The following is a 25,626-nucleotide window of genomic DNA, read 5'->3' as shown; positions in this document are numbered from 1 at the left end:
TAATCACATTGGAAGATCTGCAATATAGAAGTAAATTTGCATTTATTTCCATATTAAACTGTGTAATTATAAACATTTCATTCAATTACGCTAAGCATGATCATCAATATGAAGTAAAAATATTACAATTTTTAAAATGTACAGGTTGAAAGGACAGAATGTGTTTTACATCCGTTTCTTGTGTCTAACTGCTTTTGATGACTGTGATATGTTGCTTTTTTAACTCAGCTTTAAATTACAAAATGAAACCTGATACCTACGTAGGACTTGATTACATCATTTCCCATTTACAGACAAAAAATTAACATTTATATACATCAGTACATTTCAACATTAAGTTACACTTCTCCAATGTGCAAGATTAAGCAAATGTATATACTGTAGTAGAATAAAACATGAGGATTTTCTTAAATAAAATGTTCAAGTTTGACTGAAGCACAAGTTGCTGGTTTTTACAGAGGTTAAACTTGTCAAATATACAGTGCCAAATGCATGTGATGGATAGGGTGTCTATCCACTACATGTACAAAGTCTTGCTGTTCAAATGACAAAATGTTAGGGGAATTATCAACAAGTCACAGAAACGTGAGCTATACAATTTCACCTGCAAATGACGACCTCTGAGTTTGGAAGAACTTTGTTTGAATTACTTGGATACCATTAAGCTCCTATCTTCAATCCTGAAGCGTATAACAATTTCAATATTCTTTATATACATGAATAAATCTTGAGACACAATCCCCACCCACTGCTACGGTAGAGTCACAAGAGAACACAATTGCATGGCCTGCAAATAATAGTTATATGAGGGTTACAATCCACCATGATTTCTGTCCTTAATATCAGAAAGAGATTAAAGTGTAGAATTGGTTCAACACAGTAACCCACAATTAAAGGTAAGTAAGTGAACTCTGTAAAGGTCATGTGAGACTGCTACTACAGCAGAGGGGGTATTGTTACAGTGAGTTCCGACCCAGGTGAAATCCCTGCACAGCATCAGAGAACCAGAGTAGACACTGCCACTTCCTACTTCCTCCTATGAAAAACGTCATCTGATCAAAGACATTCACATTGCACATTTGTTTTACAAACACCTCAACAATCATTTTACATTACCGCATTCTGACAATTATTTTCATTACCATCTCTTGAAATAAAACACATAAATGACTAAGCTTGTGTTTCAGAGTCCTGTCTCAGTGGTGATGGAAGGACACTACGTCTGCAGTACAATAGGCACTCAAGACCAAACCCTCTGGACAAATATGAATCATATGAAGCCACGTCAATCACTCCGACCATGGCTCTTTCGAAAGTGTTTCCTATTCCAATAAATTACAAATGGAGCTCGAATAAATTTCCTTCAAAAAGGTGATTGATCATACTGGTAAGGCTAGGTATGTGTCAAAAGACAGTTCCTATAGCATCAACGCTCTGTTGTCTCCAGTATCAATACGGTGTGAGTTAATGAAGGATACACCAAAGAGGTTCTCAAGATTTCAACCCCACCCCCATTTCCATTCCATAATGTACATACTCCAATGTCTCTCCAATGAGGAGACCATCAATGGCCCTGACGAGAGGCGTAGAAACACAAAGACGACGTTCCAAAAAGGCAACTACCGTAATAAACGCACAATACAAAGCAGTGTTTCAACATCCACATACCTTTATAGTCTGCCGAATACAAAGAGCATATTCCTATTTGGCAGCAGACACAAGCTGGCTGAGCTCATCTTTCAGTTCAATGGTTCAGGTCTTCAAAAAAATAAATATAACTTAAGTATTTTTGGTGACACCAAATCTCCTAACGACAAGGAGCGTGAAAACCAAGGACAAAAACTAAGAATGGAATAAGCTTCACAAGTCTTTGAAGAGAACATGGAAAAGCTAGATCCGTTGGTATCTTGTTTTTCCTGTTGAATTGCACTGTTAGGATACCACACACTGATGTATGTCAATGGCTGATGTGGCTCAGAGGTTTGACAGTCTTATTTGCTAATAGTAGTTAAGGGGTGGGACTGGAGATATAACTGTCTGGAAAAAAGCCTAGTTCAGTTTGTGTATAATCCTCTTCATGGCCACCCCTGTGAGGAAAGAGCATGTTCTGCCTGAGAAGCATCCAAACACCATTCGTGTAGTGAGTCTGTTTGGTTGTCCTAAATTCACCCGGCTCGCATCAGTCTCAATCTGGGTCTGTTCCCCTTCAGAGTTAGAGAGGAAACAGTCCAGTCCGGTAGACTCTAGTCTTTCTCTCCATCTTCACTGCTTCCTGAAGTACCAAACAGAAGAAGCAGCAAATTAAAGGTAATTGACATCAAAGGTTATACAGCTACATGTGTAGCATAGTTGTATACTTAGTCTAGCCATGCCTTCCTTTGTATGACTCAAGTTATGAATGAGACCACTTATGAATGTGTGTGTGTACTACTTGCCTCCTTGTTCGATGTCCGAGTCGGTGAGGTGTGTGAGGGAGAAGTTAGCGATACTGGCTGGGGAGATGGAGAAGCGTGAATAGTTGGAAGAGGAGGTAGCCCAGCTGGGTTCTGGAGTGCGGCCCACGGGGGGAGGGGAGAAGTAACGTGAGGCAGCAGATGAGGGCATGACCTTGGCTTGGGCCAGGTCTTTAGCTGCCTTGGAGAGGAAGGAAGCCTCTGGGGAAAAGTCATCATCCCACTCAAAACCTCCACCTGAGAGGGGAAGGACAAAAACCAGGTAAGGGTGTATTCAGGTCAAATATATATATATATATATTATACGTTTTTTTTACTTTTCAAACTACAGTGTAAAGTCACATTAACCAAGATGCTCATATGTCACGTATAAGCTTACCTTCTTCATCAGTGGAGCTTTCAGAGTTGGCAAACCTGTTCAGATAGCTGGCAGAGGGCACAGGACTGCTGAACTCAGACACCTGACTGTTGGAGGCTGATGAGTGGTCTCCAAGCTCTTTGGTGGGGGTCTCCTAAAAACACAAAGGGTTTTTTGACTTGTTACTGCAACATCTTGTATCCCTAGCATAACCATTAGTGGTCACTTGCCAAAGCCAAATTCAGGAACTATAATAAAAGATAACTTGAGAATTCTACTTAAAAGGGATTATTCTTTACCTGGTCAAAGAGATAAACTGTGACATCATCAAAGAAGGATACAGCTCTCTTGGCGATGTGTGCACTTTGGGCCTCTGGTGGCGTAGTGGGTTCAGAAGCAACGTTCTGGCTGGTGGGCTTCAACAGGCTCTTCAAGTTTCGCGCACTGCTGTCATCTGACACAATAACAGGCACCGGGTGCACGGTGTCGTCCTCGCTCTCTGAGCTGGAGCTGTGCAGCCGATACGCCCGCATGTCATCATCCGACTCGTCACTGTTCTCGTCCTCCTCGTCGGCCTCCATCCCGTCCTCCTGTCCGTCGGTGCCAGAGCCGTCTCGCCTTCCCAGGTACAACCCCTCCATGTCGGGCTCCTTAAGCTTTGGGCAATCGCCAGCGTACGTCCTGGTTAGCTTTGCGTGAACCATGTTCTCAGGCAGGGCTTTTACTGAAGCGGCGGCAGATGTGGTGACATCGTCGAAAGGTTTGCTGACCTCAGGCTGAGCCGAGGACACGACATCTGGCAATACCTCGAGTCTGTGTGTCTCTTCCTCGTTGCTGTCGATGGACACAGGCACCGCCTTCTCCCAGTCTTCCTCTGAGGTAAGGACAAGCTCAGGCAAACCACTCTCGCCCTGGGAAAGAGGCTTCACGTCTATCACTCCAACATCCAACAGGGATTCTGTAGGCTCCAGAGACTCTAGAGTTGACGCTAAAGCGTTGCCAAAAAGACCTTCTTCGGGATCCTTAGGTGAAGCCGATAGCCCTCCAGTGTCACCACTGACATCAGTAGGGGAACTCCTCAACCAAGACACTTCAGCAGAGCTTGCCCCATTGGTCTCCTCAGACTTCTTTTCAGGCTCAGACTCGTTGTCGGAAAAGTAGGCCGAGTCCCTGTAGCTGCCACCCATGAAAGGTTCATCACCTAGGGCCACAGGCTCTGGCTGCTGAGCATCAGTGCTATTGTCCTCATCCTGATCTTCCGGAATACTCTCCACCTCTGAGACTATGATTTCTGGGGGAACCAGGGCAGTAGAAACCACAGGTGCTGCTTCTTTCTCCTCTTCTGGAATACTCATATCATTTTCTTCTATGGAGTGTTCTTTGACAATGGGCTGGGAGTTCCACTCTGGAGACTCTAGGTTCTCTGTCTCATAGCCACTGTCTGCAGTTTTGTATGGGGGTTGGAGCTTGTGAGGTGCTATGGGGGTGTTCAGATCTACCTGTCCATCTAGCCTGTGAAGATCAAAAGAGTCCAGGGAATCTGGAGTGTTGGCTGAATTCTCTACAGTTGGAAGAGTGGTGGAGATACTGTCTTCCAATAGGCTGTCCTGACTGATCTGGTCCATAGATGGGCCTGACACCAAGAGAGAGGACCTTACTGGAGGTGCACCATCATCCTTTAACGGTTCCTCATTGTCAGAGAGGACAGTGTCCATTTCTACCTCTGTGTCGTCAATCAGTTCGCTAAGAACGTCATCGCTGGTTAGGCCTTCGCTGTGGGAATATTCAACAACAGCCAAACTGCCATAAGCAGAGGGGGATGTGGGGCCTTGAAAGTCTGCTGGTTCTTTGAATCCAATGGACTGAACGCTACCGTCTAATGGTCCAAGGCGATCTTCAAGGCTGGGCTTTTTGGCATCTGTGCACATAAGGTTGACTGTGGCACTTTCAGACTGGTAAGTACTGTACGGATTAAAAGGGACCTCAGCCTTCTCTGAGCTCCAGTCCAATGCAGAATCATCCCCCATATCAGATGAATTAAGCAGACCAAAGTCATTGCTAGAAGAGCTATGTCTAACTGGCAGCTGAGTGCTAACGATTTCTTCTGAAGCCAGTGTATTCAAAGGCACCAGTGTTTCATTTTCAACCGAAGAGTGAGGGACATCCCCCAGACTGGGACTGATCAAATCAAAAAGTTCCTCTTTTGGAGTTATGGGACTCTGTGAAGGTTTGAAGTTGCTCTCTGCTATGTTCAAACCATCTAAGGTTACAAGGTTATCCCAGGAACTCATTTTAAAGCTGTTTTCTGGATCGTGGACTAGGCCAGGTTGAAGGAAGTCTGGTTGCACACTCATGCCTCTCCCTGAAGAACCAGAGCTGTCCTTCATTAGACTATTCTCTTTGAGGAACAGGAAGTTGTCAGCTAATTTCTCTGTGTTCAGAAGCTTCATCACATTATGGGAGTCCTCTTCCAGGGAATCTTGTGGATAACTGGCTTCTGAGCGTTCCCCTAAAAAAGAATCTCCAAAGCTTTTGTTCTCCCACTGGGACACGCCTTCTGAAGTTGCTTCCTGCTCATTCCCATTAAGCTCTGGCAGTTCCATGAAATCCTTGTCCCAGGATTGTGAAATTTCCTGTCTGGAGTCGCTCTCGCTGAAGATGTTGGGGTGGTAGGGACTCTCATGTTCACTGGAGGACCAAATGTGGCTGTCCTGTAAGAACGAATCCTTGGAGTCAATGCTGCGGTTGAAAAAATCTGCATCCGTGCTCGACTCATCCAGACGGACATTCTGGAGAACAACAAACTGTTGTCTGTCCGAAATTGTGTCCGACGTTGTGTTGTCATTCCCCTCAACGTTGCTCTCGCCTTGCTCCTCTAACTGGATGTAATACTCATTTCCATTGGAGGGCTTTTGAGCGTCAATGACGGGAAGAATCCCAGGGATCCCCGAGGGGGTGTGCCCTGTCTCGGTGCCCCCTGTCCTGCCCGCGGGGTCAGGAAAATGGGCCTGGATATCCTCACTGGGGACGGGGAAGAACATGCTGTGGTAGTTGAGTGTGGTGTCCATGGCGGAGCGGCCATGGCTGCTGTCGTAATGATCGTGCTTAGCAGCTTCCCAGACATACTCGAAGCTAAGGCCCCGGCTGGTCTCGGTAACAGTGAGCACTTCATCGATCTCCGGCCGCAAGGCGTCGTCAGAGAACTGCTCCAGGATGGGGTAGGAAGAGTGGCTGACTGTGGTCTGCCGGGTTATGGGGTTGGGCTTCAGGGAGTCCCAGCGCTGCTCAAAGTCATCCTCCACATCCTTCTGGCCCTGCATGCGCAGGTAAGTAAGCAGCCGGTGGACCTCTTCAGCAGTGGCCCTCTTGTCTGTTGACAACCAGCAGAACTGCAGCACCTCATACCTGTATAGAGAAGAATGCATTGCATGTTACAACAACTGAATGTTGTTCAGGAAATATTTGACACCAGAGTAATATTTCCTGTAGCTTTGGTTCTACATTGGCACAGAAATGTATCAAGAATCAGACTTTAGATGTACTTCAGCTTTATTTCCTATATAATATTTTTCACATCATTGGATACAAGTGTCTGCTAAACGAATACAATTGAACGCAATAAACAAAATGTAAACATTTTATTCAGACTAGGTTAAGTCACCATCTGTCAGAGTAGGGAAGTTCCAGTTGTGGCTTGAACAGTTTGATCTGCTGCTCCCTGATCACATGGTTCAGGACCTCCCGGTCAGACAGGTGTGAGTAGGGCTGGGCCGCATTCTCAAACAGCTCCCACAGAGTCACACCCAGGGCCCTGCACACACGGCAACCCGAGACCCAGGGTTATATGGCGTGTTGAGAAAAAGGTTATTAAGTAAACAGTGTGGTGGACAGAAATCATATTCAATTCCATTCATAATCATGTTAAACATTTTCTTGAGGTACATATACATTTAATATTACTTTATTAGATTTTCTTTATATTACTCCTTATATGTGATTTTTTATATATATATTTTTTACATATTCCTCCTCCTATTTGTCAGTACATGTTGATCTAAGAAGTCCTTACAGGGAGGGTGCCATACCTAAACTTAATGGTCTCCATATTAAATATATTCTTCAAACGAATGTTGATGTAATGATTACATTTACATACTCTTGACAACTTACCACAACCTTATTTAGGGGTGAATTTGGTATTAACGGTAACTTGAGCTTCTTTACATAAGCACATGATTTACGACAAGGAAACATTTGGACGCGTGCCCAGTACCATGGGTTCAGAGGCCCTGATCTGGAGAGAGCAGTGAGATGCTAGCTTGTATAGTCTCAGTCACTTTATCCCTTTTAGTCTAACTTCAAGGACAGCGAGGTAGGGAGCTGGTCAGAGCTAAAATGCTGTATGTCCCAGGGTTGTAGTCTGATATGTTGAAAGAAAATAGTATGTATGTATGTATATATATATATTTTAATTTTTTATTTTTTTTTGGGGGGGGGGTGTTATCTGTTATGATAATACACCAATATCTTCAGAATGTCTAGCTCATTCTGTAACTGTAAAGGTTCTTACTTTGTGTACTAATGATTTGAACCTTCCAGAGTCCACACTTGAAATGCAATCTAGGCCAACTTATTAGCTCTTCTCCAAAAAAGCAGCAACAGGGTGCCCTAAGCGAACGTACCACACATTGCCAGGCTTGGTCTGCTCCATGGTGATGACGCCCCCGTGGCGCTCGCCCACCAGTTCTGGAGCCAACCAGCGCAGGGGCGCTGACACATCGTCTTCCGTGATGACGTAATCCTCCTGCGGCCACATGCGAAGGGTATTGAGTTGAGGCTTGTGTGCACGCACACACGTGAGACCTTGACCGTAGTCAAACAAGAACGCCCTGAGGTCTACGTAGGCACACATATGATCGCCAAATCCAAAAAGGGATCGGCTGGTCACTCCCCAAGAACGCGTGGCCACTGACAAACCACCCGTCGTGTCGCAAACATTTGCAACTTGTTTGGCCACCAAAAGACATCTCACGAGCTAGAGTCTGATTGAGAGTTGAACATTTTTGGGAATGTCCTTTCAACAGACCAAGTTGCCACATCAGCTCTCCTATCTGCAGAGCACGCTAAAATATCAAGACCATGGTCAAAGGGCTCTACAACCAGCCGCTGTACATAGGTTAACCCCCACTGGGAGACATGCATCTTCCCACTGCTGACACTGATGTCACTCGAGTACGTTGTCATGCAAATACTTTGCCCCCCCCCCCCCCCCCCCCCACAAAAAAAAGGACAAACTCTCTCCATCACTGAGACAATTTGAGGGACAGTAATTTGACAGCTTCCTGCTTACCTTGTATCTGTACGGTCCAATGCCATAGTCCCCTACTTTGACTGTGAGGTCAGCTGTCAAATAGCAGTTTCTCAGCGCCAGATCACTGGAATAGAAAACAAAGGGTAAAAAGGAGGTCATTGGCTACACATTTACCACAGCTAGATCAACATTGTATATATCCAGAATCAAGCAAGCGGTTGTTTTCTGACGTGCTCTGAATTTGATGGCTTTGTCACTGTTTTCAACTTTGTTGAGTCTAGGGACCAACAAACCATTCTACATTGCTCAGTCTAAGCAGTTATGTCTGATTACCAGGACAACCAACCGGACAACAGCTAGGTATGTACAAAACCTTACAACCAACAAAAGTACACATCGGGGGAATCCCTCTTAAGCAACACACGTTCATCAATTTGAAGATTGAGGAAACATTGACTTGCATGTCAAAGGTTTATTTATTTTTATTTTTTATACCCTCCAAAACGCCAGTGTTTATCACAAATAATTCAAATATCGTCTTAAAACCAAAATAACTCGATGTATTGTCCCAATAGAATGCAAAAGCAGCCGCAAGAAGTTTCCAAAGTCATGCTGGTCAGTTGTTAAAGAAGAAAAACGACTCTTCCTGTAACCTGTTACCAATCATCCATTAAATATAAGGCACCTGGTATACAGGTTTCAATAAAACGAAACAGATCAAGTTGCAGGGTATGAACTGTGCTAAACCGTCACAGCCTAAACACTTTAGCTATCCACTCTGCAAGTAATTGCCAATCCCCGCCATGTGCAAAGATGAAAACAGAAGGGATAAGGTTGGCTCTGTACTGCCTCTGTGTGGAAACTTGATTGTATCGCATCTTCAGCATCTACTATGAATTCAGCTTATTCAGCCTGCAACTATAGAGTACGCAACATATTGGTTCCGTAAGAGGTTTAGAACCCCTTTGGGTCCGTCAAGCTGAGCGTAAAAGCAACATGAACAGGACCAGCACGCCAATGAACCGACAGCGACTGGCTCTGTGAGGTTGCATCAGTCACTCCTCTCCTCTCGCTAGCAACAAAATCCCCTATGCTGGATCTTTTCCCCAATCACTCACGCTGCGTCAGGATCATGTAAGGGGCGAAACACCCACTTTAGCTACACAAGGATGGAGTGCCAAGGGGTGGCCAGGAGAGGGCGTAATGGTGGCGTCAGAGGGCCTTGGGGCACATATGGTAGCACGTTCAGACCAGGAGACTCATGGAGCGGGAGGCTCTGGTTCCTCATCTTGGCCTTGCAACATTCTCTGCACACTATTTCCAAGCGCGTGTCCCTTTTAACCCGCCCCCCGTATCATCCGCGGACATCGCTGACACTAGTGGTCTAGTTTGCAGACCACAGAGTTACTGTCAGGCCCACTGAAACCCCTGCAAGATAAATGGAGAGATATTTTAAACTCTTCTGTGCCGTACCCTGCCTTTGGCAAGGCAGTGAGCATACAGTTAACATGGAGAATCAGGTCCAAGATCCTATCCCTACAAGGCTAATGTGTGGTGGTGCTGCAGCCATCCGGCACAAACCGCGAGAAGGCTAGAGGACTCGGGTTCAAGCTAGTCTGCACACTTATTTTGGCGATTAGGAATTGGCATGGATGGAACAGGAGGGTCTGTCTCTCAGAGCGCTCTCCTTTTCATCTTACGTAGGGTTGCGTCGACTGGGAACCACCAGTTACTAGCTGGTCTCTGACCCGAGCCTTGATGATCGTTCCTGTCCTCAGCAGCCTGGCCCGGGAGGGCATCCAGGCTCTGCCTCAGACCCGTGTGAAACCCTCCATCACTGGGAGGTGTGGCAAACACAGGAGCCTCACACTAAATCATCTTTGCGACCATAAAGGAAAAGTGCCCTAGTATATTTTTTACGACGGTCGTTACAACCCTATGGGGGGGGGGGGGGAATAAGGAAGGACCTCTTTTGAGTTGTAACACGGATGAAAAACGCCCAATAAGAGGCTATCGTTTTACCCCCAAAGGGCAGAATCATCATATCCCTCTGGCAGCCGACAGCTGACACCGTGGCAATGCGTGGGAGCTGGGTAATTGGAGCTCTTTGAGCTTATTCTGAGCATGCAAAACAGAGTCGATGAGCTGAGCGCCGCATGTTATCCTAGAGCCCGTCACCCCCCCCAACCCCCTGTAACAAGGTCTGGTGGCTCTGCCCTTACACTGGTAATTTTCTTATGAAAATGAAACCAAATGAGGGCTTGCGCAATGGACGCCGTTTTCGGCGTCCATTTCTCTCGTCAGCAGTGGAGTAACAGGCAAAAGTAACGCCAGGGGTCTCTGTTTTTGACTGTCGCTGATGATGGCCCCCAGAGTGAATGTGGCTAATGTGGCTAATGTGGTTTTCTGAGCCCGTTTCAGCCGCGCCGCTCTGACAGTGTACGACCTTAAATCCACCCCGGGACGGCGCATCCGTCGCAGGCTGACGCAAACAGGGGGGGGGGGGCTGAGAAGTGCCTACCTGTGCAGGAAGTTGTGCTTGTGAAGGTGAGTGACGCCGGCAGCTATTTCACAGGCCATCTTCTGGACCTGGAGCGGCTCAGCATTTCTGAACATCCAATCCTGCTGAGACGTGTAGCTTCGCAGATCTCCCTGCAATGGAGGAAAACACACACACACACACAAAATTAGCTTTAGATAAATACTCGTTCTAATTCGATTTCTTAGTACTTTTCAATGTAAATGATCTTAAAACATCATCATAGAATGCAAAAAGTGCTCTTGACACCAAAGCTGACGCCGACTGATGTGCATTATCTAGACTCCTCCACCAAGGGGCAGTAGACTCTCTCTGACACCACAACCAGCCACCTCAATCCCTGGAAACGTGTACTGTGAATGGAGGACATTGCTCCAAATATGGCCATAGTCTGTCTGACCTCCACTGTGTCCCAGACGTGGAAAAATGAGATGTAGCCCAGCCCAGGTTAGGGCTGTAGTGTGAACCCACCCCAGATAATGGTTGTAGGCTAGAGCCCAGATTATTCAGAATCAGGTTATTAGACCCATGCTCCAAAACTCAGGTTTGGAAAAGGTCTTGTTTTTTCAAAATTGTTATTTTTCTGGGAGCTTTTCATTGTCTTCTTTGAGGGTTTTAGGTTGGGCTTAGGTGCTGTCCTGTGAGCATACAGTGGGTTAACCCCTCTGTGACACTGCTTGTAAAAAGGGCTATGCAAATCAAATTGGGGAAGATTTGAGGTGGAGGATAAGAACAGAATCTAGGGACATATGCCCAGGTTACAGCCAAATCCACCCCTCCTGAACTTAAGCAGAGGTTTATGAACCTGTGAACATGCAGCGGCAGCAGCTCAGTCCCAAACCCAATATTTCACGTTGAAAGACCAGACTACTCCCGCACAGACAGGACACTCCACAAATACAGACCGCAATCACACTTGACAATTCGCAAACGCCAACAGTGACAGAAATTCACAGGTGGTGGACGTTGGAATGCACCCCCGTCCCTCTTGGATGGCACAAAGCCCCGCCCCCCCCCCCCCCCCCCGTTCCGTGTCAGTATCTCCAGAGCTAACTGGCTGCTCAGCTTGCCGCCAACCTAGCAGGACCGTTCTCACCGGGCCAATGGCTGGCCTGAGCGGGGAATGGGGATTGGGTTTGCCGCAGTGGGCGATCCTTCAGGGCTCCCGTGTCACCTTGGAGCAGACAGCTCCTTGTGGAATGCGCCGGTTAAAAAAACGCACCCGCTCGACCGCCTTGTCAAATATAGGAGATGGCCTTCGGTGAAAGTGTCAACCAGCATGACTCGGGGTCATGGCGCCTGGGGATCGCCTGTGCGTTCACGGCACGCTCGCTCTCCAATCGCCGATCTCGGAGGCGACACAAAGCTTAGACCAGCCTGTTACGCAACCGTGGCTCGTTTCCGGCCCGCCTCTGTTGCTCCGCCCAGAACACGACAGTACGCAGGACAGGGAGGATGCCAGAACCACGTACCTACCACCTACGTTCATTGATAATGTGAGCCTAGCAAACGGACGTCATTCTGTACAGAGCCCCCCGCGATGGGCACATTGCCCGAAAACACGAGCAAGAGGGTCCCGTCCCTGGCAGGGACTCGTAATTCTCAAACGAGACAGGCCTAAATGTCTGGCTCGACTCCTTTACAAAAGGTGAGTTGCAGGGTGTGAAAGACAAAACGTTAATGGAGACCCAGGGGTTGAAGCGCAGGCGGGGCAATTCTCTGGACAAAGTGTCCCAGCTGACAAGGGCTTATGAGTGAGGGCGCACCGGAAGTGCTGTGAACACACTGTCAATGTGAAAACAAAACAAATTGGTCGTCCCTCGGTGGAAAATGGGCTGACTGGGGACTGCGTGCGCTGCACTTGTTCTCTCTCTCCCCCTTCCTGACAATCGTCCTTCCCATTGTCTCCACGGGTGTTTAGACCCAGAGGAGGCCCTGCACACGCCCTACGCCCCGCACCCCACAAACAGAGGGCCCTGCGGCGCAGCCTCGACTGCATCCGCATGAATGAAAGCGTCGGTTAAAAAGACCCCAGCCTTCGTGGCTTAACCGAACCAAAAGCACCTCTGAAACCCCACTGCTCATCCAAGCGGGTGGGCGAGAAGCCGCTCAGAGATGACCCAGGAAGAGCCGGAGCAAACACGACACCTCATGGGGGCCGTGGGGCGGAAGCATGTCCCCTGGGGCTGCTCGACAACGCGCCCCCGGGGGCCGTGTCTTGCAGGCGAGCCCCAGGCTGAGCAGGCCCCTGGCAGACGAGGCCGTCACTCACTTTCACGGCAACTGGCGTACTGCACCACTGACGTGGTTGCCAGGATTCTGTGGCCCAGAAATGCAACGACTCAGGGTTACTGGGGGTTATAGCTGATCCAGGGAGGGTGTGCGACCATCAATCACTGAACTGTCAAAAATCGCATACGGTGACGTCGTGCGCGCTGAAAACGGGGATTTAGGGTCAAATGTGGGTGTGGAGCTCGTGTCCTCGGACGTACGTAAAGAATGTGTCACGCACTGACGGCGATGATTTATGGACCCTCAAAACAGTCTTGGGTTCCACGCGCATATTTTGCACACACGCAAATAAAACTTCCACACTGGTGTCCTGCGAGGCCCTTCCCTTATTATCCAAGAGGCAGTGGACAACTTTAATTGTTGACGCCTCAATTCAAAGGCATGCCAACTCGTGAAGCCCGCACTATATAAAGACTTTTATTTTATTTTATTTTTACGATATATCCCCTAATCTATTCTGACAAACTAGTGACACTGGAGAAACTGTAGTGTTACTGTCCACTGGCGTTCTTCAGAAAGACAGGTGTGACCATTAGCACCGCAGGATGTCATTTCCGTACCCTAACAAGTTAAACAAGCCTCTCCGCCAGAATGACCAGCTTATTTATTTAGACCCTCGACTCTCACCATCCGTTAAACAGCTGGGAGTCTCTTAACGCTGGTGTTAAGTCATTAACCCAGACCCATCTCCATCTCCTGCTGGCCATGACCCACCACAACAACACTGCACCCGCCGAGGATGCCCCCTAGAGGAGAGACTGGGGGACACAACTGACGTCCGTCCAGGTGAGTTCATCCACTGGGGGTCACGAGCAGCTTGCTGCACCAGCACAGCTGTATGGGTCGCTGTCCGTATGAGCGGTCTCCCGCTCTCTCCTCGTGAAAGCAGGCGTTGTGGTGGTGGCCGCGCGGGGCCAGAGACAGGAGGGCTGTCCTGGGTGCGGGGGCTGAGCGCGTTCCCCTCTGCCCCAGCCAGCCCCGACGCACACCTGGCTCTGGTACACGCCTCGTATTTGATTGCAGCCTGAGGATCTGGGCGAGGGTCACCTCGGGGCTCGCGCGGATGGAGATACGCGCAAACAAGCGGGCCCACAAACACGAAACATTCCGCCCGTGTGCCAAACAATATATCACACACGCAGCCATTAACCAAACACGACACGTCATGTTAAACGCCAAATCCAAAACACGCAAATAAACGAATACACACACATACACACGCGCGCGCGCACAAACACGTTGGAGCTGATGTGTGGCAGGAGAAGATGATGCACTGAAAAAGGAGCCTGCCGTGGCTGAATGCGAACATGCCATCCACATGCCTGCCTTACAGCCTGTCACCCAGAAACAGATTCAGCTGAAATAGAAACCCAGTAGGGGGGAATGGAGAGACATAGAAAAAAACACACGCGCGCGCGCGCACACACACACACACCGGGCTTATCCTAAAAGACACACAGGACTTTCGGCTCCAACAGGCAGGTCTCTCATTTTCTACAAAGCTTCCTACCACAGATACACGAATGAATGACAAAACACAGGCGCCGCACACACAAACACACACACACCACAAACACACACACACACACACCACAAACAAGCTGTCCCACGGCGGCGTCCAGATTGCCGGCGTGGGTGATAAAAAAGCCCAAACACAGCAAGACTGCGGAGTGACAGTGAGTGTAAGCAGAGCCTGTTGCTTTACTGGGCTTGGCAACCCGAGAGGCCCGCTCACTGGCGGGGCCAGCGGCCCACGCAGCCAGGAATAGATCAAGAAAAACAGCGGATAAATCAACGGGCCCCCCGACAAGACCCCCGTTGACCAGCGCGGACGACGGTGAAGTTCAACGACGCCGGCTCGCCGGGCCGCTCGTGAGATTCGGGACGCCGAGCTCGGGGCCTTCGCTGAACTCGCGAGCCGTTCGCGACACCGCCACGCCTCCGTCGTACGGCAGCTATGTCAGGAGGCCGGAGTTGACCGATCTAACGTTCGATAAAAGCCGGCACGAGGACCGACGCCGCCGACTCGGGTGTTGGCGGTAAGCGGCTGGGTCGACGTGGTCGGGAGTGTGTGTATTCCTACTGACCATCTCGCAGTACTCAAAGACAAGCAGGAAGGGGATGGCCTCCACACACTGGCCCAGACACTGCAGGATGTTGGGGTGCTGCAGGACTCTATGGAGAGACAAACACAGGGGTTCAGAACACCACAGACAAACGCTTGACATTCAATAGGCTACCTAGGCACAGTCTACCTAGGCAGAGCTTGACAGTAGGCTATTGTAAAACAGGCTGAGACTTGAAGCGAACTTCACGGGAAAAAGCAAACGGGGCGCTCCAGTTTGATTTACGGAAGGTAGAGGGCGCTGCTATCCTTGGGGAAGCTATATGGTGCAGCTGACCACGTCTTGTGCTTCAGTCACTGGTTCTTCGATACGACAACATACATATAGCCTCAGGTGTAATGTTTTCTTCTTGTCTGCAGTAGAAACATGGCCTCAATTCAACCCTTGGCGTCCGGCCGCTGTTACCTATATGGGTCTCCCTGCTGTAGGAAGTCATTCTGCTCCTTGGCGCTGGCGTTTGCCTTTAGCTCCTTGACAACCACGCGGGCCGCGCCTGGGTCTGTGTATGTTTCGCTGAGTAGGACCTGCACAAGAAACACACACACACACTTTTGAATGGGGCTTGCACAGGAAAAAGCTCACTTAGTGACCAAGCAAAAATAACCCTGGCCAGAAAGCAACCGACTTGCAGGCAAGTGGAAAAAGGAAAAATAGAAAAAAAAGGTCAGGTGGAGGACAGGGGGGAGGACAAGCTCATACCCCCCTCAGGTAGGGAGTCCTTTAGGGGGTGGGGGGGGTTGCTACTGTAACTGGGCACAAGCAGCCCCGGGCTCCTGCCCAAGATAGGGTCATTATGAATGGAGCAGAGCGTGACATGATCATCCCAACAGAACAATCACACTTGCTATCATGTTCATCCATCTCTCCCGTTACTCACTGCGCCTCGACCTCCTTCCACTTCCTGACCTCCCCCTCCCTCCAGTGGGACTTTCTTCCCCCGCGACTGCAGGCTGGCACACTACTGCGCCTGCCACCCCTCCCCAACCCCCACACCCCTAGTTTCCTCTAAGCTACGAGGCACGTTAAACGGAGAGGGCAACAGAACGAGGCCTCACCCAGTCTCGGGGCTGTGGTCTCAGGGATTAGGGGGCTAATCTGGCACTGTTTGTTCAATAACAGTGCTCAAACCTGCTCAGAAGGCGGCTCTGGTAGTAATCAATGCAACCCGGATAATAACCTACAGCGTATGAGATGCGTGCGTGTGTGTGGGGGGGCAGAAGGGTAGGGGGGGGGGGCGGGGGTGGAGGTAATTTATGACAAATGTTTTGTACACACAGGGCCCCAACACACAACAAACAGCAGGTCCTGCGCTGGCCGGGTATACCAAGCGGCCTTTCCACAACGTAACACTCACCTTGCCAAACCAGCCGTTTCCAACCTCCTGGATGTAGCTGAGACTATGTCGAGCCAACTGCGATCCCGCTGAGCCCTCTGGGTGCCAACCAAAACAACAACACAGAGTTCAAATTAGCATCTGACAATGTCTCTCAGGGTCTCCCTCATCTCCCTTCTCCTAAATGAGAGCCTGCAAACCTCGTGAGCTCTGGAGGGTCTGGGACACGTGTCTCACTGTCAGTTCCCCTGCTGTCGGAAGCCGCTTACCAACAGAGGGTGTTGTAAGCGTGGGCTAGTGACTCGAGACCCTCAGAACAGGTAGGCAAAAATGGACTTTTCAACTCAACAAATAGGGGTTTAAGGCCAATGACATGCCTTTATGCATTCCAAACGGTCAAGCGTGGCAACCTAACCTTTGCTCATGCAGAGGCATTAGGTGTGCGCCCTCCTTCACAGCATTAGCCTTGGCATCATCAGACCAATTCACAAGTGCTTATTCGCCTGGAACCTCTCAGTTTATTTCCAATTTCCAACGAGTCAAAGGAATTGGATAGATACAACCAATCAAGAGCAACAAGCCGGCCTCTTGGTTGTTACAAAAATGTCTCTACGGCGCTCTTTTGAATATTCATCGTGTTAAACCCGCCCCATATCAGATAAAAGGTTATGATTGGCCCGACTGTATTCGTGCAGGGGGGGAAATCTGTTTGAATGGGATAGTGGCCGGATCCATCAGCCAGAGCAAATAAAACATGAGCCCACAGATTGGCCTGCTTCCAAGGCTACAATAACGAGCTAGCCAGGGCAGATCTGGTCACGGGTCAGTAAATCTCCTTAGAAATGTATTGCATGAGGTACACGGGACTGCAGATATGGGCCAGGTCCACACAAACTACACTGTCTGTCCGCATCACCAGACCAACAGTCAAATGACTCGTGACATCAACGGTCACGCCCCGAAGGCGAGTTTACAACAAATCTTCGACAGACTAAGCCAATAGGGGTTTATTAGTTCTGCTAATAAATCTGGGCTTAACTTTACATTATATCCAGTTAAATATAATCCATCAAGGTATTTTGTTAAAGATCCATAAATCATACATGATATAATCATTGGTGTGCATATCGGAACCATCCTGAATACAGGCCCTCCGCATGATTTAAATAGGGAACGAAACAAAACAGTCCAAAAAACTAAGGTGTACTGTTAATCTGAGTAAAACTGAGGTGTGTCTTATCACAATATTGTATTAGTTGGTTTTTTGTACCAGTTAGACGCCAGCACAGCTGCTCATGTGACGTTTTATTGTTTTACATGGATGCGTGAGGAAAGACTGCACTATGGCCGATCATTCTGTTATCATGTTATTTTGCTCCAATTAAACTATAAAAAAGTGTGGAGGAAGAGGAGGCGGGTGAAGGGGTCTGAGGACAAGCTGTCATGAGTGCTAGGGTCCAAAGATAAAAGTAAATTCCACCTGACGTGATTCATGTTAACAGCTGACACAGTAACGCCCGGGGCAATTAACCCAACATACTCTAAAAAGACGTCTCGTAATCAGGTGGTGCGGTCAGGTCAGCGCGCAGGGGTTCTACGACGGACGCCATCGTATCGAACAGGAAGGGGTTGGCGTCATGTGAAGTGTCCAATAAAAGCCACGACGTCTTACCCGAGATGCGGGGAGGGGGCTGGAGGTGGGGGGGTCCGGGCAGGGCCACTGGGGGGACGGCCAGGGTGTACACCTCGGCCGGGGACTGCATGGAAGGAGTGTCCTCGGCGGGGGGGGTGAAGTCCACCTCATCGTCAAAGTTGTCCTCAAACTCCTGTGAACGGGCGCCGTCAAAGGAACGATTGTCATGCATGTTCATGCATGTGCGAACCACTGAGCTATGGTCGAGGTGAATTTCAGAGGAAGTGCTAACAGTGCTACTGTTCATGCCAATTATTACTACAACATCTGGTATCACTCACAGAAATAATTACCAATAACAAACCTAAAAGATTAAGTTGGCATACACAGTTTAATTGAAACAAAACCTTTACCATCACTTAAGGTGACCATACTGTATATATGGTTTTGCAATAGCTTTGAAGAATATTTGCCTCATCTATTCTCGGAATTCTTTGAATCCATATCACATATTGACTGGTTTCAGTTTACTTAGGGTGTGTGAGTGTGTGTGTGTGTACACTTTGGGTGCCAGTGAGTCTCTCACCTTGAAATTGATCTCACGTTCTTTGCAGCAGGTCATGCAGTTTATTAACAGCACCAGCATGGCCACGAGGGCCACCAGCGACACCACCACGGCGATGTGTGCAGAGATGGACGCCCCTCCACCGGGCTCCCCTGGAACAAGGACACAGCAACTTTAGTTCCACCCATACATTTACATTGAAGGAGCACAAGTGCGAGATTCTGAGAGCTCGCTGGACCAGCGTTGTGCTAGCTTATTGCTGACAAACTGTAAGCAAGCAAGGTTTGGATGATCGGAGACAAAACACCAATGGTTTTCCTTACAGGGATATTTCTAAATAAAAGATAGTTCTATTGTAAGCAACATATGGCTTATTTGATATAAACATGAATCAAATCATGTCACCAAGGACTTACAGAGCTATCCAGGATTCTGGCTGGGGCCAGGGGCAAAACAAGATGGGGGAAGGACAGGTCCATTTTTCACCACATCATCACCTTTCCCAAAAACCCATATGTCCCAACTCAACGATAGGGAGTGCCTGGAGACGTGGGGGTGCTGTGGCAGCGAAACAGGTGGCAGCGCTGACAGCAGACGTCTCCCCACCCACTCACTGTCACCACATCCCAATCATCACCCATCCGCCCCCACCGTCCCACTCCACACAGTCTGCCAGGCTCCTACAGCACTCCTACCACTGGTCCATCACATCGCTACTGCCTGTCTGCTGTCTTAATCTGTCACAGAGTGGGTTCGGAGGTGTGTGACGTTTGTATACAGTGTGTATGTTGTGTGCACTTGTACGATCCTTGTGTGATCATCTCTGCGTGTGCGCGTGTGTGCCACCGACGCTATCCTGGATACATAACCCCCGAGGACACAACAATCTTGAGGAGGCTTCATTACCTTGGCCCCTAGAGTCTTTCTCGTGTGTCGTCTAGAAAACACAGGACAGGTGAAAGCAGACCTGTGTAGGAACATGGCCGCCCACAGGGACTTTCCAGGGCACCTGTCCAGTTCTTTCACATCACTGAAGGAAGTGAAACAAGGAGGATGTTGCTACAGACATGCAAGAACTTCCCTAAGAAACGACGAGTCTTTTTGTGGCAGCCTCTTCGGAACAGCAAAGATGCCTGAAGGGTTATCACTTTGTGAATAATCAACATAATAGGTATTTTTCTTACTGGCAACTCATACAATAAATGAGTGTACAGTAAAATAAGCCCCCATAGCGGCTCTAAAAAGGAAGAAATATTGTCATCTAGGCCAGGTCCAGAAGTAGCTACACCCCTAATGACAAGACTCACTATGGAGTCATCAGTGTGTGTGTGTGTGTGTGTGTGTGTGTGTGTGTGTGTGTGTGTGTGTGTGTGTGTGTGTGTGTGTGTGTGTGTGTGTGTGTGTGAGGGGTGAATTTGCGATTTAGTCTGCTAGCAATTCAGATTGGTTATTTGTTCGATTTTTTTCCAGACATGACCAAACTTGTTGATGCTGTAATAAAGGGCATTTTCATTTGCCATGTTGTGGAACAATATGTGTTCTCCTGGCCTGCCTCTCCCACCAGCCAGTCACGCCCATCAAGCAACCTCAGATATATGATCCAGCTTGTCAGGCAACTCATCATAGCTCACCTCTGATGTGGGGCACACCCACAATGCAACAGATACAGAGTCACATGGCTTGACCGCTAATCTGGCAGAAGGAACTCTATGGTCATTACTTTTAATTAACAAATTGTGGTCATGCTACTTTATGCACCACAGTGTCTGGGCCACCAAGGACAGGCAGTGTATTGGTTCAAGCCCCAAACTTAAGACTTTGATTTTAATGGTAACCCGCACTGAAGTGAATAGTCTTCAGTTTCTGAAATGTCCATCTAGCAAGTTACTGCACGAGAACCCAAAACAACACGCAAATACAAAACATGCAAACCCTGGGTCCAGTATACTAGACTGCAGCTTCTTGGAGGCAAATCCAGGCAAAGCAGACAACAAAAGTTTGTTTAATAGCACCATGCGATGCCTGTGTCACAACCCAGGAAGTATGAGGTAAATGATTAATTTAGTTAGGAATAACACAACCTGGTATTTTAATCATACGAGGTTTTTCGAGACGTTTGTTTCCTACTCAACCAAGCCCACATTCCTGACTTAGAGACACCAAGTAGCATTCCTGACTTACTTGACCACCAAGTAGCAGACTTCACAGCATTGGATTTTGTATTGCATTACTGTAACTAGCCTTAAAATACCAAGCAGGTGAATCATCTGTTGGCAGAGATGTGCTATCATGAGACAACAGTCCCGGTGATAACATGGCTAGCCTATATTTGAGTTAGAGGTCCAACACATCAACATTTAACACTAGAGCACAACATGCCCTAGACTCATCCTAAAACCTCTGTGGGTGTTGCCATGCTGGTATCACGTCCATCGGGTTAGCGAGGCACTTGGGTAATGGAGTTCGCCGTAGAGGAAACCAGTTAACACAGCCTCCTGTTTCATCTCTGGTCAGGCAGGCCCTCGAAACAAGCTGTAGCACTTGTAAAGGCCTTGTCCCCCACCACAGTCCTGCATTAGAGCTAAAGCACTCCAACATCGGTATGAGGGTGATGTCCGCCACTCAAGTTCCATTTCACAAATCTCGCACTCTCTTCTATAACTTAAGACACTCTTTTTCTGGTGCTGTGCTCAAGACGGTCATAAGGAAGCAGGGCTGACGGTTAAATATTGATGAGGAGCCGAGGGGATTAAAGATTCAGGGGCCTAGGCTACCTAGCCAGGCTAGGGCCTGTGTTGTTGTCTTACAAGTTCTAAATCTGGATTTGTTCCAAGTACAGATGGACAACGTAACCCGCCCCCCACCCCTCTTCCACAATAGACTTCTACCTGCGGTAATGGGGGTAGCCTTCCGGGGACTATGTAGACAGCTGGGATGGTTTTGCGGGAGAATCCATGTTTGATGTTTGCTGCTGACATAACAGGCTGCTCTTTGCCTACCGAGCTCAAATGAAATTGCCTGACCTGACACAAACTGGACTAAGCCTACATTCAATGCTTGACTACTGAAAATGTGATGGGTTTTCCAGTCTTTCTTTGACAATGATAGCACTTAGTGACTACTAATATAAAAAGCATGGTGAGATAAGAGACCACTTTCAATTGAAAAAATTGTCAGGAAAGATAAGGATGAACTCAAATATGACGCATTCATCCTTTAAAGTGTCACAATCCTTATTCCATCAGCCATTTTCTTTGTGTTACAACCTAACCAGCAAAGCAGTCTTAAGACATTATGCGTGCAAGGTTCAAATGAGTGACTAAGCCATTTGGGACTCAAACTGTTGTTTACAAAATCCTCGCCAGGCTTTTTGTGTGTCACCACCACAGCAGCAGCAGCTCCTTAGGCTACGGTGCGACCAAGCGTGCTTCAAAGGAGGTCCCAGTCAGTCAATATCTATCTAGCAGGGTGAGAGGCAGCCTGCGTGTGAGGGGGATCCAGCCCAGCCCAGCCTAAGCTGCTCTGCCTCGGTAGCAGCTCCACTCTGCCTCGGTTAGCCTCATCTGAGTCATGGGTTCACATTATGAGTTGGCAGGCACACCAAATTATTAAACTGGTTTAGAGGACCAATACGCCATGAGCCGCCAGCTTTTGTTCCCGCGGCATATTTCAGAGATCTTTGTTCACGCGAGAGGTGGATCTGACCCATTTTTGGGGGACATGCCCTGCCTGTACAAATAAAAGTGTCTGATGATGCTAAGTTCGGGTTCATGCAAGGAGGAGGAGGCAGAGGGATATTACAATGGTCTGTTGAGTTGCCCCGTCTCAGTTCCCACTACTAACCTCTAATACCTTGTTGTGGACCACCTAAGGCAGTAAATCTGCAAGCCCGAAACAACTTAACGCATTATAGTTGGCCCCAAATTATGGTATGTCTTAAGCGGACCCACTTGAGACGACAGTGTATCCACTATTTCATACTGATCAGGTATCAGATTAAAAAACAAAGCACAGCACTGCTCAGAGCTAGAGTTGGGTTACCTTTCATTTAAAAAAAATATATGCAACTCAGGCCAAACCATCCATGTACACTCCCAGGCAAGCTGTAATTAAATGAAAAACGAAGCTAGCAAGCCTGTCACCGTGATGCCCAAGCTTGGGCTCAAGGGACAAGGCTAATTGTTTGACCCCAAAATGCAGGGGCAAACTACTTTGCCAACACAGAATGGCAAAGTGTATTCTAAAATCTCTGACATGTCGAGCGAGCTGAACATTTTTCACACTGTAAAATATATATTTTTTTTTATGTCTTCTATTTTACATAAATACTATTCTATGTATATACAGTACATATGGTGCATTATGTCAGTGGACTAATTTACCTAATCTTCTGGGAGAAAGTTCCTGCAGTGAAAAAGCAGCTAACAATGGGTTGAAGGAACCTTCTAGTTCCATGAAAAGTAGCTTAGTTCTGGGGAGTACAAGTTGCAGGACTTACTGCAGAAATGCATCTATAGTGACGGTCAGTGAATCAGCATTCAGTGGTGTGGAAGGCCGTGGCCAGCGAAATAGGACTTTGCTGCAGGACACACAGCCTGGCTCTTAACATGCTCAGCTAATGAACACAACAAGTTAAACTGACCACTGCACACCATGGCTTCAAGTGAGAGATATTGAACTAGTATAGTATTGATGTCCCTGAAACAATTTAAAACTCCAAAACACGAGTGAGCTGTTGGTTTGAATAGTTTTAACTGTCAAACCACAACAACCCTAATATACTTGATTAACCTGTCTTTTTATTAATTATTTTTTTACTGTGTAGTGACTTGTGCTACAGATTTTGTATGATGTATCTGACATGGGTCAAACTATCTTTAAATGTTAAGTGGAAATACAAGACAACGTATCCAGTGCTGCTCCATCATTTACTGTAAGCTGTAGCCTATAAAGTGTAATAAAACTACACAAACATTAATGCACTGTTAAATATTGACAGATACTGATAAGAATGTAACATGAGTGATGGTTATATATTTACTGACCTCCACTTTTGAACAATTCTATCCCAATTCATTAACCATAAGAGCCTATCTAAGCTTGAGCTTTGCTTCTACCACTGTCATTGAGAAAAGTGCTTACAAGCAAATCTGTAAACAGAATTCTCAGAGAGGCCATCCATGTGCTGTTCTTCCTGTGGTTGCTCACTTCTTTCATTCTCTTTTGACTGTTTACATCTTTACATTTATGATGATGCTGCTGCTACTCATTCAAGAAGCAAGGAGGTTTTAGAGACTGATAAATCAAATAGGACCCACAGAAGAAGGCATCAGCAGAACAGCAAATAGGCCTATGGCAAAAAAATTGTGGTGGGGGGGGGGTATTCTTCAACAACGAACCTACACCTAAAGTTAACCAACACTAAATCATTTGCTACTGCCTCATTCTACTATTTCTCTAGGCCTAACCTGTCGCACGGACCACTTGTACTAGGGTCTTGTACTAGTCCATAAAGGTCAGGCTGTCGTGTTGTTCAATTAGGTAAAACATATTAGCCTGTAATGGTCACTAGAATGTGTACCGGGCAGCTGGTAATAACGGCACCCCCTAGAAACCCTACATTGATACATTTGTAATATTTAACAATAACCAACGTTTTCTAACCAAATAAACATCTACAGGCTGTGATATTAGCTCGTGCTACTGCTCCTAGCGAAAGTTGCTGCGTTAGCTCGCTAGCATTAGTGCTTGCGCTTGGCTACTGCTATCTTACTTGGATAGCCGTATAGCTGGATTAGCAATACTTCAAGTTGTCACATTAGCCAATTAATGTTAGTTAGCTCGGCATCAATGTATTGAACTTGACAATAATTGTGTTTTTCGCAAACATTGACAGTTTACAACGTTAACTGAGTAAACAAACACGTATTTACCTGTGTCAGAATACGGAAGCGGGGCACATTCGGACAGCAATATTGCCGACTGAAGGATTCCAGTTGTCAGCAACAAAACAAATCCATGACGATTCTCCATCCTTCGTGCTAGCTTTGCTAACATACAAACTAATCAGAATCTTCGAAGTATAACGAAATGCTAATAAATTAAATATAATGCTACATTCATTTATCATAGGTTTAATACATAGCTAGCTACGGGATGCATATAACGCACGCATCAACACCAACATTTTCCTGCTTGTTTTGCTATGTCCTCCTAGCCAGCTAGCTAGCCATTTGTCGCTAGCTAAATAGCAGGCTGGCTTAGGTAGCTAGCTACAAGTACAGTATCAACAACGCTATCAGTGCCTACAAGATTGCCGGTTCATTGTCCAAAAACACAAAAAGGTTCCATTATCCTTTGAGAACAATCATATTTACATATATACAACCGGCATTTCAATCATAAATTAACTCAAAATCATTAGAATCAACTCTCAGGCAACACCTTTCCTCCAAAGCGCCATGTTCCTACGTCACATTTGCATGGGGGCGTGTGCGTATGCTGTGGGCCTAACTAAAGATGGACCGTAGCAAATCATGAACTATACCTAACTGGTCACATAAAATTGTTATTCCTGTTATTGTTGTATTGTGTGGTTTGTACGCAAGGAGGCATATGAAATGGTCTTGTTGACTAAAACATGCTAATCAGATTTAGTAAATTACGATACTCTCTGTTTTGGTGCACAGATACATAGGCTAGCTAGACCAGAATAAAGAACCAAATTAGACATTTTGTGTGATTGATACCAAATTGGGGTCAGGCTGTGGATGTATGTCATGTACAGTTTATAGGTGTTCCAAAGGAGATCTTTGGTAAAGAGGAGACAAATATTTGTTTTCCTTATACAGTGCGAGATTGATAAGGCTATCTACCTAAATAGCTCACTATATTATTATGATATATCAGCACAATTATTAGTTTAAATTAGCACAATTATTCTAATCAAGCTATTTTTGTAGAGGTTAAAGAAAGTCAGTGGTTTACTAAATCCAACATCAGATCAATATTATATG

General features: G+C 47.1%; 1 protein-coding gene across 2 annotated transcripts; it reads right to left on the bottom strand.

Annotated features, from left to right (window-relative positions):
• Positions 1–25: 25 nt before the first annotated feature.
• lmtk2 (lemur tyrosine kinase 2) lies at positions 26–25,076 on the bottom strand. 2 transcript variants are annotated; one of them, XM_084676679.1, is made up of 14 exons: positions 24,544–25,076; positions 18,632–18,762; positions 18,085–18,238; positions 16,434–16,510; positions 15,485–15,603; positions 15,041–15,128; positions 10,644–10,774; positions 8,162–8,246; positions 7,494–7,615; positions 6,473–6,622; positions 3,111–6,216; positions 2,833–2,965; positions 2,432–2,690; positions 26–2,268 (listed from the first exon to the last, which is right to left on the bottom strand). In XM_084676679.1, the coding sequence occupies exons 1-14, from the start codon at positions 24,665–24,667 to the stop codon at positions 2,244–2,246; spliced, it is 4,704 nt and encodes a 1,567-aa protein (XP_084532805.1). In that variant the 5' UTR covers positions 24,668–25,076; the 3' UTR covers positions 26–2,243. The 2 variants fall into 2 exon arrangements, with proteins under 2 accessions (XP_084532805.1, XP_084532807.1); XM_084676681.1 differs by lacking the exons at positions 15,041–15,128; positions 15,485–15,603; positions 16,434–16,510; ... (1 more) ...; positions 18,632–18,762; positions 24,544–25,076 and adding an exon at positions 13,668–14,967.
• Between the last annotated feature and the right edge of the window lie 550 nt (positions 25,077–25,626).

This window comes from Hypomesus nipponensis, chromosome 17 (genome assembly GCF_054491055.1).
Source record: "Hypomesus nipponensis isolate SF chromosome 17, ASM5449105v1, whole genome shotgun sequence".
Lineage (NCBI taxonomy): Eukaryota > Metazoa > Chordata > Actinopteri > Osmeriformes > Osmeridae > Hypomesus > Hypomesus nipponensis.
Note: the sequence above shows the minus strand (reverse complement) of the source record. Positions and strands in the feature narration are given on the sequence as shown.